Raw genomic sequence first — 15,416 nt, forward strand, 5'->3', positions numbered from 1 at the left:
TACTGCTTCCTGATATTGGAAGGAAGTTGCTATGGAGCCTAAGAGGGACATCTTCTGTTTTGTGTTTTAGAAGGTTTAGAGCAAGCAAGATTGGACATGAAGAGGACAATCATGAAATTGTTGATAATTTCCAAGTGAAAAAAAAAAAAGATGGACTGGACTAAGTTGGAAGAGAGAAAAGTAACAGTAGAAATTTTACCAGTAGAAATTATAGATTTTGCTAACTTGATTAGCTACTGTGCGTGAGAGGGACAGCACCTTGGCAGGTGTGAAAAATTGAGGTCTCAGTGTTTGAAACATCAAGTCTTCTGTGAAAGCTGTGTCTGCTAAGCTTAGTTCTCATAATTTAAAATATTTGCCATTGATTTTGCAATATGGGTAATAATGAACATTGGTATAGTGTTTTCAACTTATATCATAATGAAGTACACTACTTTGTTGTCAAGCAGTTCTTAAGTGAGAAGGTTACTCTATTAGAGAAGTGTATATTTTTAGTTCCAACTCACCATGTCAAATGTTCTAAATGCATAAACAATAAAAATGGAAAATTCACAGGGAAACTTAAAAGCTTTGGCCTCTAGGGAGTGTATGCAAATTTCACAAAAATTGATCAGGTGCCTTTCTATAAGAAGCATTCTATATCCCAATAATAAATTAATCTAATAATTAGGTTTTAAAGGAATTTTCTATTCTATTTTTTTTCAGAGACTTCCTTCATACAGGAGCTGGAGGACACAGCACATTGGAAACCAAGAGGAAAATAAAAAGAAAAACCGGAATTCGAATGTCATTCCGTGTATGTAGTTTACTATTATTACTTTTTGTATTAGATAAAGTGAAACTCTTTTTGGATTTGTTGAATGTGAGACACACATTCAAGTTATCTCTGAGCAAATTTTCAACATTTGGTTTACAATGAAGAAGTTAATAGGCTATCTGAATTTTAGTTACAGCAAATTATTTGAACCCTACATGTTTTGAATGGTCTTTGGAGAATAGACTGCATTCAGCGTTATCTTTCTGCCAGTTATTTCAGAAAGAGGTTGTAAGATGAAACCTCTGAAGCAAGGAGAAAAAGGTCAAGTACTCTGTACTTGTTTTAATATTATTTCAGGGTATTTGTCAAATAGCAATCATTGTATCCATTTGTTCTCTTTCTGCTTTTTTCTCTTTATCTCTTATATCTGGGAGGTTGAAATTAGATAGAAAATACTCTATAAAGTGCCAATCATCAAATTTGATAAATAAAAATAGGCAGTTTTCAGGACTGGAATTCTACCATTTAAGCACATCCATAGGATCACATCTGGTACTACTGTAATTTTATTCAACAGCATACACGAAAATTAGCATAAACAAAATATAAGCCAAGGTAATAAACTAGACAACCAGATAAATCAAATCAGTGCATGGTTGACCTAATTTCTGCAGAAGTCTTTATGAATATAGTTAAAATACAGAGTTGATAGTAATGTAAACAGATAATTTGACCAGATTATTACAAATTTAAATTATTGGGAGGCAAGGAAAAATTTATACTAAATAATAATTAATATGAAATACCCATTTAAATAAGACTGTTAATTTAATGTTAATAGAATATTATTGAGAAAAAACTCTAGGCTTTGTATTTTTTTTTAATTTATAGCAAGCAGAATTATGGCATTCATGGAAAACTGAAGAACATGTATCAAAGATTGAATGATCATTTAGAGCATTATGATATCTATTTGTTATGTTTCTTCCTATAACCTTTTTAGGTCTTCCTGTTTTTTTAAGGCTTTTAAAAAATAATTTGTTAATCCATTAGTACTGAATTTTATGTAGGGTATCATTGCATTTATATTAACATACTTAATTCTGAATTTTTTTTAACTTAGACATGTTAACCAAACATAGAATTATTTTTTTATTTGTTTCTCTTTTGGTGGGGATGGGGATTGAATCCAGGAATTAGCAAACACTAAGCCTGTGCTCAATCAGTGAGCTACATCCCCAGCCCTGATTGTTTCTAAAGGAAGACTTACTGCTAATTTATTTTACATAGATGATTTTAACAGAGTGCCACTGAAACATGAACTGGAAATGAGCAAAGAGAGTGAGCATGATTCAGAGGAATCCTCTGATGAAGAAAGTGACTCAGAAGAAACGAGCAGATATATCAATGCATCTTTCATTATGGTAAGTGCTTATATTTCCCAAACCCAGTATCTGACACTTTTAAAAATTATGTCCACATGATTAGAAGCCATTTATTACACAGCTTCATAAACGAGTGATGAGCTTGGTCATAACTATGTATCTATTGATAAAAGTTTCAACTTTTAATGCTGTATTTTAACTTAGCAAACAATTTAAAAATGTTAAAAACTAATGAATAGATTCAGAATAAGGCAATTCTATTGCTTATATTCCATGCAAAATAAGACTATTGCCGTATTAATTTTAAAAATAAAGTTTGAAGAGCTAGGGTTGTGACTCAGTGGTAGAGCGCTTGCCGACCATGTGTGAAGAACTGGGTTTGATTCTCAGCACCACACATACATAAATAAAATAAAGGTCATTGATAACGAAAAATATTAAAGAAATAAATAAAATAAAATTTGAGCAAATAATATTATTTGAAAATATTTCTTCTTACAAATAACATTATTTCAAATTTTTATATTTGCATAGTTCAAAACTTAGATTAACTGGATTGTCAGGTGAGTCTGTGTTACATACATTTTATTAAAAAATAAACTGAGAATTCAAACAAAGAAATTTCAGTCATTCAGTAAATACTTATTACATATATGCTAAGTTAGATTTCTTTCCACAGATTTCCTAAAACACACATTCAATATTCAATGAACATTATTTAAATTATGCTACATCATAAAAATGTATAGACTCCAACTAAAGTAGTGTCATGATAAAGATAGTTTAAGTGCTATGGAATTCTTTTTACCTTAGTAATAACAAATATAGTGAATAAAAGGTTTGGGGGGTATTTTTGAAAGGAAAATCTTTGTTTTTCAAGATAATATGTCTTAATCTTGATATAACATTATTTGCTAATTTATTATTTGAGTACATATTTTATATATAATTATATCTACTGTATATAATTATATATAATAAGGTTATTAAATTTCTTTTTGAACCTAAGGATTAATATTTTAATGTACCAGCATTGATATCAAGCTGACTATTTTTCTCTCTTCAGAGAGCAGTAGTAACAAAGTCCCCACCTTTGTTTTTTTTTTTTTTGAAGGGTTACTGGAAACCAGAAATGATGATTGCTACTCAAGGACCATTGAAAGAGACCATTGGTGACTTCTGGCAGATGATATTCCAAAGGAAAGTCAAGGTTATTGTCATGTTGACGGAACTGAATCATGGAAACCAGGTTTGTCCTTTTGGGAATATATATATTTGTTTCAAGTTGTTCTATTATAAAATGTCACTCTCCATTCTTGGGTTACTTGCTTGATCTTTGTGCTCCTGTCTTCTTGGTCCCTCTGTCACACAGGTCCATTTGTTTATTTTTAAGACAACTTCCACCCCCATGTTGGCTCCCATCATTTTGGGTTTGGATTCTGACAATTTTGTGATTGCCTGTCCAGTCTTGCTACTCACAGAAGTCCAGAACACTGCAATTTTAGCATCACAACAAACAATGCTACGTTTTATATTTTTTTAAAGATAAAAATTATTCATTTCTATGTGGTGCTGAGAATTGAACCCAGTGCCTCACACATGCTAGGCAAGCACTCTTCCACTGAGCTCCTTTCACTCCCATAACTCCTGAACCCAAGAGAGTGTAGGTAAGAAGCCGTTAGCCCACCATACTCATGAACATCTCCCACAAAAGTGTTGAAAAGGGGCTATAAAGAGAACTAGAAGTGTTGTATTTTGTTGTATAAAATTAGGTACTGTCTCACACACCTTCTAAAAAATTAAAAAGATGTTACATCTTTCTAATGATTTATTCTGAGCATGGAGAATACTTTATGTGTTTGATATTTGAAAATCATGTAGCTCTTTGTGTGTTCCTTCCAAATCATAGCTATAAAACATGTGTACGAATTTTCTAAACATGAATAGATTTCAGGGTATGCTTACCTGTTTACTATTTGTTTTTTTCTTCAGGTATAGATACTTTGTGGTACTACTGAAAACACCTTTAATAATATTATTTTGGCCAAAATTTGTAATACATAATTCACTTTGAGGTGATGAATAAAATTTTTCTAATATCTTGGGGAAAAAAGATAAAAATTAAACTCCTTATCTGATGTTTAAGAACTTCATAAATCAGACTCTATATATCTTTTCATTTCCCTCCTGTTTTTTTATGTTTTACTTACTCTTTACTTTAGAAAAGTAGGTTTATGGATTGAGTCTTTATGAACCAATTATATTATCATTCCTGTGTCATAGTATTAGTATTTACTAACACTCCTTATACATAAATGTGCCTTCCCTTCCCTCTTGACTCTATTTTTCTAGAAAATCAAAACTCCTGAAAAATTTATCTATATCCTTCCCTCTTCATTCCCATGCAGTATTTATTGCCATAAAATTCTAATTGAAGGTGAACCTAAGATATTTAACACCTAACAAATTACCTAACATATGTTAATGCTTATTTAATAAAAGCCCTCGTAGACATACACTAAGAATCATGACTTTCTTTCCTTTCCCCTTATGCTCTACTCATATACAGAAAGTTCTTTTTTTAATTTATTTCTTCTGGTTTATGAAATAAATGTATGTTCAGATTTCCAGCGTGGAATTCCAGTAATTTTTTTCACTTGTCTAAATTGTGCAAGTCAAGAAATAGAATGAGAATACAAGCACGAATGGCCATCATTGTCAGCAATGGCAGATTTGTAGCACTGGAAAGCAATCTGCAAAGGAGGAAATATTTTGTGATTCACCTGCACTCCAGTATGACCCTTTATTTTGATATTCTGCCAATTTAGTAACTCATGGTGCTGGTCATCAGGATGCAGAGACAAATCCCTAAATGATGCAGGCTCCTTCCTCGGGGACTGGTGGATAGACAGCAGGGCATGAATTATTGGAGGTGTCAATCTCCAGATTTTGAAGAAGTGCTAATCAGAATATGGAAGGCAGGAACAAATCTCGAAGACCAACATCAGCAAAGATAGAGCTCTTCCTGGCTACATTGATTATTCCCGGATTTCCTTTACTTGCACAATATTTGTTGAATGGATCTTCACCATATCTTCAAATGGATTTTAGATTTTTTTGGGCAGGTTTCAATTTTAGAATGCAGTGATTTCCATTTATTAGAAAATAATGAAGGAAAGATGAGAGAAAGAGAGAAAAAAGAGAGAAAGATTGATTCTCTGAATACTTCAAGTAGTAAATTCAACATTTGTGTAGATGTCATTGAATCATACTCTTACTTATCTAGGAAATCTGTGCTCAGTACTGGGGAGAAGAAAAGAAAACATTTGGAGATTTAGAAGTTGATCTGAAGGACACAACCAAACATTCAACTTATACTCTCCGTGTATTTGAATTGAGACATTCCAAGGTAAATAAACAATTTAGATGGTATATACCTTTGATATAATTAACTCTGGTAGGAATGCTAATATAAATTATTTTATTTGAGAAAAGCTACCATCTGTGTAATGGTTCAGAATAAAAATATTAAATTATTTACATGAAAGCAATTGTAAAGAAAATGTGACTGTAAACTATATGGATGGAGCATCACTTCAGCTAATGTCCCCTTCCCTTCTGATATTAGAGGAAAGAGCCTAGAACCGTGTACCAGTACCAGTACACCAACTGGAGTATGGAACAACTTCCTGCAGATCCCAAAGACTTAATTTCCATGATTCAGATTCTCAAACAAAAACTATCCAAGAAGAATTCCACTGAAGGGAATAAGTACACCAAGAGTGTGCCTATCCTAATTCACTGCAGGTGGGTGGAATTTGATAGGATGTGCTCTAAAAATCCAAATACTTGACTTCTTTGTTGGCACTTTTTTCTATTTGTCCTGATATATAAAACATATGACTCCAGAGAAAATCTCTGTTGGAGACAGTCACTCTCTGTGTTATATTTCTTCAGAGTAATGGTTATATAAATATGATAGAAATGGTTATATTTGAGTTTAATAAATCCAGGCAATAAATTTAGATCAATAAATACCAAATATCATGTCATCTTGGATTCCTCAGTACCTGAACCTAGAATGTCATAATGGCTGAATGAGCAAATGAATGGAGAGAAGGGTGAATGAACAGACAGATGGATGGATTGCAGTGGATATATGCTCATCTGCATTGATTCCCTCTACTTGATGTTTCAGAAGCCAGAGGACTGAAAGCTTCATCTTCCATAAACAGATTTAAATATTAAATGATACCTCAGTGCTTAGCAATTTTGATTTTAAATCCATTATTTGATTTTCTTAACTGACCTCAGAGGCAAATATTTTAGTAATACCAAATCTTATACTTGATTTTATTAGTTTCTGTTATGCTGGCTTTCCAATTTCACCTGTGGTGAATGTTTTTCTGTGCAGAATTTTACCTGTGATAAATAGCCACCTTAACTAGAAGATATTAAGATAAAGATTCATAATATAGAAGGTTTACGTGAAAGTGAATATGAAAATAAATGAGAACTGAAAAAAATCATAAAGCAAAGTGAGAAATATAAACATACGGAAATACTTTTAGAATTTTTGAAAAAGCCTCGGTGTTATTGGAATTGCAGATACTAGAATCAAGCCCTTGGAGATGTTGTACTTTTCATCACTTATTAGAATTTTCAAAAGTGAGACTTACATGGAAAGAAAGGAACTGAAAGGAAGTTTCACCTTCTATGTATTAAGAAATATGCTTAGGATATGCTTAAATATCTACTAACTGTTCTTTAGTTATGTATGGTACACAGCATCCTGATGATAATGCATGCTATAATTAAATCTATTATATAATGCTTTACACCTCTCATAGAAAATTGATCATTTGTTTTCCTTTGTTTTAATGAATAATTCTTATCAGTTCTCACTCCTCTTCTGGTATGGAAGTGGAAATGTTTGTAAAAAGTGTAGAGAGCAGAAGAGTCAAAGAAAAGCAGATGGTCTTCTACTTCTGGTTTTATCAATTTCTAACTATGCCTTTAGTGTCTTTAACTCTTGAGTTCCTCATCTATCAAGCTGACATTACTATATTGGTCCTAATAACTTCAGATGTAAATAAAATGCATTTAAAACCAATGAAGTACTAAATAGAATAAAATATATTTTAAAAGCCCAATCCAATTGTTTCTAAAAATACAGGAATATTAAAATCCTAAATTGAAAATGATCAATCACTCCCCTCTAAAAAAATTTTTAACAGAAATAACTGACGCTTATGAAATTAGAATAATACAATCTAGTAAAAAAATATATTTTATCTCTCCCTACTTCATACGAATATCACTTTTTCCATAAAATACACTAGTTTTCTATTTTAATTTTTTCTTCTTATAGAGATGGATCTCAGCAAACAGGAATATTTTGTGCTTTGCTAAATCTCTTGGAAAGTGCAGAAACCGAAGAGGTAGTGGATGTTTTCCAAGTAGTGAAATCTCTACGAAAATCTAGGCCAGGAATGGTTTCCACATTTGTAAGTGTACCTCACCGTTGTTTTTTTTAACACTTTGTTCTTTTTTATTTTGAATTTCTTTTCTTCTCTCCTGTCCTTACCTACTATTACCTATTCTTCTTTTCTTTCTTCTATTTTTATGTTACAATTCACATGGAATTTTTATCAAAACAGATAAGAGACGTAATTAGCATTTGCGAGCAATTTGTTGTGACAGACCATTAAAAAAATCCTTAAATGATTATGGATTGCTTAATTTCTCCTCCTTTAATTCTTTATCCATTAGTGTTGTGTGAGAAACCACCCCAAAATTTAGTGGTTTAAACAGCATTGATCGTAGTTCAATAAGCCTATCTGGATTGCTCTACTGATCTCCTTGGGCTCAGATGAACAGGCTCTCTCATATGTCTGCCACCAGCTGACGAGTCCTCTGGGGTCTAGTCTCTCTCAAATGATCTCTGTCACTATTAGGCTGAAAGTTGGCTGCCATTTAGCTGTGACTGGATGACCTTCTGAGGTGCAGGCTTGAATCAAACACACCCAGTCTTCCTCTGCCTTGTTACCAGCTGAAAAAGTCACAATGCCACCTGGACTTAAGGGGTGGGGAACACAGACTCCTCCCAGTCTTTTCCTAAGTGCCTGAAGTTGCATTATGAAGAGCTGTACATACAGGAGAATAATAAATGCTACATTTTTTTAAAAAAATCAAGCATGTATCTTCTTTATGTTGTAGTAACTGTAGATGATTAATTGGGAATTAGTAATTCTTTACAATATAAATTTAATTATTGCTCTCTAAAATCTATGAAGCATTTTACTATGTACAATGTTGAGTTTACTATATTGATTTCATAAATGTGTTGAGTGCCTGCTACTGTACTCTTACTATTGAGAGACTCATTGTTTGATGTTGGGAAATGGCAGATGTTTAGTCAACAATGTAGTAATTTAAACCATAGAGAAATTATAGTGACACAAATAGGGGCATTAGGCTATGGGGATCAGGGTAGACTTTTTGAAGCAGGTGATTTCTGCTCTGATTCTTAAGGGGTCTGTATGCATTAACCAAGAAGATAAGCCCCAAAATGGCATCAAGGGCAAAGGCATGGGACTGAGACATCACATGTTAGAAAGGAAATGAACTCCTATTTGGTGGTGCTTTAGGGTCCATTTTGAAAGCAGCTCATCCTTTAGGACCACAAGGAAATAAGTCATTCAAAATTTTCCTTAGGCAGACATGTCAGAGAACTTTCATCCAGACTTCCAGAAGGAAAGGATTAGTTGTTGCTAATTTTCATCTGACATATACACAAGGACATCGGTTTTCCTCATGTAATTTCTTGCTGCTTTCCTTCATTAGGAGCAATACCAGTTCCTATATGACATCATTGCCAACACCTACCCTGCCCAGAATGGACAAGTAAAGAAAAACAGCAATCAAGAAGATAAAGTTGAATTTGATAACGAAGTGGACAAAGCAAAGCAGGATGCTAATTGCGTTCATCAAGCTGGTGCCCCAGACAAGACCCACCAAGGAAGCAAAGAGGTGGAAGGTGCTGAACCCACAAGTGGCACCGAGGGGCCAGAACATTCTGCCAATGGTCCTGCGAGTCCAGTTTTAACTCAAAGCTCATAGGAAAAGACGTACATGGGGCAACTCAAAGCCTGTGCTAGCTGTTTTCTGTTTTTCTAGAAGTGGGAGGGAAAAATAGGAAGACATTGGACTGATGATCAAAGTGCACTGGACCAATGTTTGGGGGAAGATGCTATTTTACCACTGTGGAAAAAATATTTAAGCCAGTTTTGCTAAGATGTTTTGTACAGTGTTATGCTTATTTTAAAATATTACCTGTCGTTCAGCAAAAACAACTTCTTAGTAGTCTTCATGTGTGTGTGTTTGAATACCTGATGGTGGACAGGTAGAGCTTTCAAATGAATTTAAATGCTCTTGAGAAACTTTGCATAAAACTTTTTTTTTTTCTGAAGAAGAAAAAAAACCCACACTTTTTATTGGAACTGTTAACTTAGCTTGAAAGATCTATTTTTAAGACATAAATTGCATGTGTACTCTGTATAAGATTAGCAACATGTACATTTCTAGAATGACCTCAAGATGTCCTCCTTGTTCTACTCTGATATATCTTATAGTTTACTATTTTACTTAGAGTACATAAAAGTAGCATGTGTGTGTATAGGTACTACAAGAAAGTTAACCAAATTAAAATTTGGAAATCTTATACTCCATCTGTTATCATTTAGTCTAATACCTTTTTAGGTATATTTAATTTAAAATTTTCAACTGAGCCTATATTGCTTTTTTCACATGGGTTTTACACTCTGTACAATATATGGAATTTATTGCTTTCGACTTTGACCAAATTTATGTTTGCTATAATTGAATTTAAATAAACATCTTTAAAATAAATAAATGTAGTATATATTAAAAACCCATAGGGATATGAACAGAGCAAGAAAATGTATTTGAGTCCTATTTACATCTGACACTTAACGTAGCTATTTAATGAAATTTAAGATTGATGTGAGAAATACAATATTGCATGTCTATACTTCCCATGTTAAGGTTCATCTTTGACTTTCATTAGTGATTACTTTGAATATCTCAAATTCTTAGACTGCTACCACTAGGAATTCATATGGATAGCCACAATAAAGTTCAATCATTAACTTCCTTGTTTATAATATATTAAATGTTACATGTTCCTATATGGAATATGTACGCACCTATTAAAATGTAGCTTAAGTACTATTAATAACAGTTTACAACAATTTTACAGGTTCCAACTCTCGAAAGAAAGACACATAATCTAATAATAATAATAATATAAAATCTATTTTTTAAAATCCTCAAGAATAATGGTACTTTCCAAGATGTCTTTTAATGAATTCTGCATTTCAACATGGGTCACACTATCTTTAGATTTATTTGGTTTTCTATATTTTCCTTTTTGTAGCTCATATCAAATGTCTTAACTATACAGCATCAATTGCTTTTTTATACAAGCCACATTTATTTTGTTTCTATTTCAAATTCTTTTTTATTATAACATAAAATTAGCATTAAATCCTTATGCTATTGTATATTTCATTGCCTTTATTTAACAGATAAAAAAGGGAAATTTAAAACGAAGCAAAAGTTTCCAGTTTATATTAAGGTCAGTTGCCACCTTTTTTACCTATTAGTGAGAAAAAGGCAGGTGAAAATCATCAATTATGGGCATCAGAAAGAAATACATCTTACTTTTGCTTTTCTTGATACTTTTTCAGACTTCTGCACTTTAGTTTCACTTCATGAAAGTTGACCAGAGATCATTTACTAGATAATGTTATTATAATTTGTAATTCTAATGCCCAGTAGATTCACATGGTAGATATTTATCTTTATGTAAGTGGCTTCAAAATAAACAGCAAAACCTAAATTTTAAATAATCTATAAATAGCTTCTCTTTAGAGGTTTCAACTGCACATAACATCTTCCAAAAGTGAATGTTGTGGGTTTAAAATATATATTTCCTACTTGAGACTATCCTTTCAGATAGAAAATAACTATTTAGAAAATATAGCCATGATAATTTCTATTAGTTTAAGAAACAAGCTGGGAAATTTTTCTTTTTCTTTTGCAAATATGAATGTGCAGTAAAGGGAAGGGTAAATTGTGGTTCAGAGACCAGTTACTCTATGAGAACATGGATCAACCAGAAGGTGCACTTGAATGTAGGATATGTCCATAATTTCCATCTTAAAAAGAAAATGGTATGTAGTGGCTTTGGCTATGGGTTGCATTCATAGGAAATCTGTCACAAAACACAAAAGATTGCTTTGCTAATGTTTGGTACTGACATTATTAATTCCAGGAATTAGTCAGAAAAATGAAGCAAAAGGTGTCAACTTAAAAAAGTCTCTTCCATTTTAAGGATAAAATTCTGAATCCTGGAGTCTCTTTATTGGACAGAAAGAGACTATGTTTCTTTTAAAGTTTATTTTGTTTCTGGGGCCAGAATTCATGGGGGAATAAAAGATATATTTAGTAATCTTAAAATTCAGTTCTTCAGGCAATAATTTTTTACATAGGTATCAGATATTTTCAGAATGTATATGCATTAATATGTTCTTTTTTTGTTCTGAATTTTTCTTTATTTTTTAATACACGACAGCAGTGGAATGCATTACAATCCTTATTACACATATAGAGTACCATTTTTTGTATCTCTGTATATAAAGTATGTTCACGCCAATTTATGCCTTTATACATGTACTTTGTTTTGGTTTTTTTGCATTACAATTCTTAATACACATATATACCACAATTTTTCACATCTGTATATAAATAACTTTTTTGGGGGGTGCTAGGGATTGAACCCAGGGCCTCTACCAACTGAACTATATCCCCAGCCCCAATATGTTCTTATAAATGTCAGTAGCTGAATGTCTCTGCAAGATGGCTCTAAAACGTGTAAACTTCTGGTCAGAATTCTAATATTTGGTCAGAAAAATCTGACTACTTAATGTAGCTATTTTATGAAATTTAACATTGTACCTATTTTCCTTTTTTTTCTCCTTAAAATGTTGAATGTAAAGTTTATTACTTCTTACAAGTAACTAGGGCTGATCTTAATTTTTAATTTATAGTGGAGATTTGTTATAAAACTTTTCAGAGCATCATAATAGGGCTAAACAAGTGGGTGGTAATTGCCTCTAACTCATTGCAAAATGTATTGATATGAAGGCCTTCACACACAAAACTTCAAAGTAAATAAAAATCTGTAATAATTAGTAGAAAATGAAAGATTGTCCTTTCATTCTCCTGTGTATATTTTACATGGGATAATCTGAAGTTTCTTCAAAGAGACATAGTCAAAATTGGATTATTTAACTTCCTGTTTTAAATGAAGAGATTTATTCTATTATTGGTCTTTTTTATTTTGTGTTCAATCCTTTGTAATCATGAAATTTAGGTGTCAGATAAGATACAAGGTAGTCATTTGAATTTCAAAAAGTTTTTAATATGAGTATATCCCATGCTGTATTGAATATATACTAAAAAAATGTTCTTTGCCTATCAGAAATGAAAATATTACTAGGCAATATAAATATACATATTAAATTTTAAAAATAAAAATTACGTATTCATTATGTATATATTTTCAAAATCTTGCACTTCTAACTTGGAAAATTTCACAATTTCCATTTTACTTAAAAGAACATTTGTGGAATTAGCCTTGATTTTTAACTTTAATCAAAATTTTTTCATCCATCATCTGAAAATATAATTCTTCCTCATAAAAGGAATTTCCTGAGACTTAAAAGGTCAAAATAATTTAGATTTGTGTGTAAACAATTTTTAAAAATCAACATTAAAATTAATACTGATCCAATTGAAGGTAGGTATGTTGTTATACTATAACTTATAAATTTAAAAATTATTATTGTAATAATTAACATTTACTGAGGCAAAATACATGCTAAATATTCGTTACTTGTTTTACCTGCATTGTTTCTCAATACAATTTTTACGCCATACATAATCTTGTTATCTTTGGTTTATAGACGAAGGACTGAGGCTTGTTAGATAAGTCAGTGCCTGGTATAATACATCTATTAAATGATAGAGCTAGAATTTGAATCAGCTTTGCTGGCACATAAGCTGCGCTCATAACCTTCTGCTCTTCTTTTGAGTATCACCTTTGTTCATATGCTTTGAAAAATTAGTGGAGAAAGCAATCTGAATTTATTTTCTGTTTTTTCCTTATTTCATGATTAAAACAAATTAAAAAAATCCCCCACAAACTATTTGTAATATCTGCTCTCAACAATGCTGCACAACATAATAAGCCTAACTGAGCCCTCTTCCAAAATCAATGTTATTACACAAAAAAATAAACATCCATGGGAAAATATGGTTTTCATAATGCGTATAAATAAAGATCATCTCATTGCTAATGTGAGTGCCAGGAAATAAGGCATTTCAATAAATCACAAACGTCATTGTTCTAATGTCCCATAATTTGGAAATAAAAACAAATTCTTACTGTTTAGATCACATTTCAGTATGGTCAGAGAATTCATCAATCAGCATTTAAAACAAGTTAACAATCCACCATAAAATGCAAACCACATTATGAAGGGTATGATTCATTCACACTACCAGGAGTGACACAAGGAGTCTTTCTGACCTTGTTTGTCCCCAAACTTGGAAAACCAGGGAACTATAAATGGACTTTCAGTATACATGTGTTTCCTTCAAGACTCATATGCATCATATGACTGCAGTAAAAGGGGGAATCTCTGGTGAACTTAACATTTTATTTTTCAGAAAACGGAAAGTTGTTGAATTCAATAATGTCTCTCCTGTATAGGAGGCAAATCAGAACCAAAGAATCTGGTATCCTGTCCAAGATAAAAATATCATCTTAAATTGTCATAGGTTGTATAACCTTAAATGATTTTCACAAACACAATATGACTTGGGAAGATATGGCACTAGAAAGGGAAAAAATCTGTTCAATATTAACACATGGGATGAAAGGTGAGACAGAATCAGGGCACCCATAGAACCTGTCCCACACCGGTTAACACAGGCTTAATGCCAAGGTTTGCTCACTGTGTGTCTAGGTTATTTTACTACCTGCTAAAATTTTTAATAGATAACTGATAACTCATATGTCTCATTAAACCAGACTATAACGTCCCTCATTAATCACATTTCAGGAATATGTTATATAAGTTAGGAAGCAGGGGAGAAAGGGATTGATACATGTTATAAATATATTTTATATATTTATAAAAAAATTTTAAAACCAACATATAGCTATTATTTTATTTATTTAGGTACTAGGGATTGAACCAAGGAGCTCTTGAACCCACTGAGCCACATCCCCAGTCTGTTTAATTTTTTATTTTGCAACAAGTTCTTGCTATGTTGCTCAAGGCCTCCTTGCTAAGTTGCTGAAGCTGGCTTTGAACTTGCCAACCTCTGCCTCAGTCTCTTGGGCCTCTGGGATTACAGATGTGCACCTCCATACTCAGCAGCAAATCCTTTTAGAATGAACTTTTCCTTTAAATGCAAGTACTTACTTTCATTGCATTGACAGCTTAACCTAAAGAGAGGGATGGAGAAAGACTATGCAGAAGATTTAAAGGTAACATTTCAGATATTTTTGTGATACTATCAGAAATAAAAAACTGAACTCTCTCAAAGACAATCTAGTATCTGTTCTGAGTTATTCTGAATTGACTTGGCAAATAAATTTCCCAGTTCTTCTTATACATTGTAGTGGATGTTAACCCTGATTATATTGACCTGCTTTTAAGTCATGCTTCTTTTTTTTTAAATTACACTACATAATTCTTTGAGCACCTGATGTGTTCTAATTGGCTTACCAAGTCTTGAATTACTCACCAAATCTTTGTCCTAGATGCTGAGTCTTGACCTTGACCTCCACGCTATTTTGGAGCTTCTTGTAATCCTAAATGATAGCCTAAATGCATGCATCATGAAGAAACACAAGTACTATAAGAATCACACTTTAACAATCAAGAAATGATTCATGTTCAATACCTAGTCATGTGAATTATATGAGAAAATGTGTATCCATGATATAAATGCAATAGACTTTAGTTTGGATTTTTCAATGCATGTGTAAGTGTGTGGGTTTCCTCTAAGACACTCTAATGCTTCTCATCTGGGCTCACAGTCAGTTTCAGTTTTGTTCCATGACTTCTTAAATGAAACAAGTTTTTTTTTTTTTTTTTTTTTTTTTTTAAAAAAAA

The 15,416-nt window shown here is 32.1% G+C and overlaps 1 protein-coding gene across 5 annotated transcripts in view; it reads left to right on the forward strand.

The window, feature by feature from the left end:
• The window catches only part of Ptprc (protein tyrosine phosphatase receptor type C), a 113,404-nt gene extending 103,539 nt beyond the window's left edge, over window positions 1-9,865 (forward strand). For all 5 annotated transcript variants that reach the window (XM_048809593.1, XM_048809595.1, XM_048809594.1 and 2 more), the window contains 7 exons: window positions 706-796; window positions 2,048-2,181; window positions 3,257-3,391; window positions 5,429-5,551; window positions 5,771-5,949; window positions 7,514-7,649; window positions 8,989-9,865. In XM_048809593.1, the coding sequence (XP_048665550.1) occupies window positions 706-796; window positions 2,048-2,181; window positions 3,257-3,391; window positions 5,429-5,551; window positions 5,771-5,949; window positions 7,514-7,649; window positions 8,989-9,264 (1,074 nt within the window). In that variant the 3' untranslated portion in view covers window positions 9,265-9,865. The remainder of the gene's footprint in view (window positions 1-705; window positions 797-2,047; window positions 2,182-3,256; window positions 3,392-5,428; window positions 5,552-5,770; window positions 5,950-7,513; window positions 7,650-8,988) is intronic.
• Window positions 9,866-15,416: the final 5,551 nt, after the last annotated feature.

The sequence above is a fragment of the Marmota marmota genome, unplaced genomic scaffold (assembly GCF_001458135.2).
Source record: "Marmota marmota marmota unplaced genomic scaffold, marMar, whole genome shotgun sequence".
Lineage (NCBI taxonomy): Eukaryota > Metazoa > Chordata > Mammalia > Rodentia > Sciuridae > Marmota > Marmota marmota.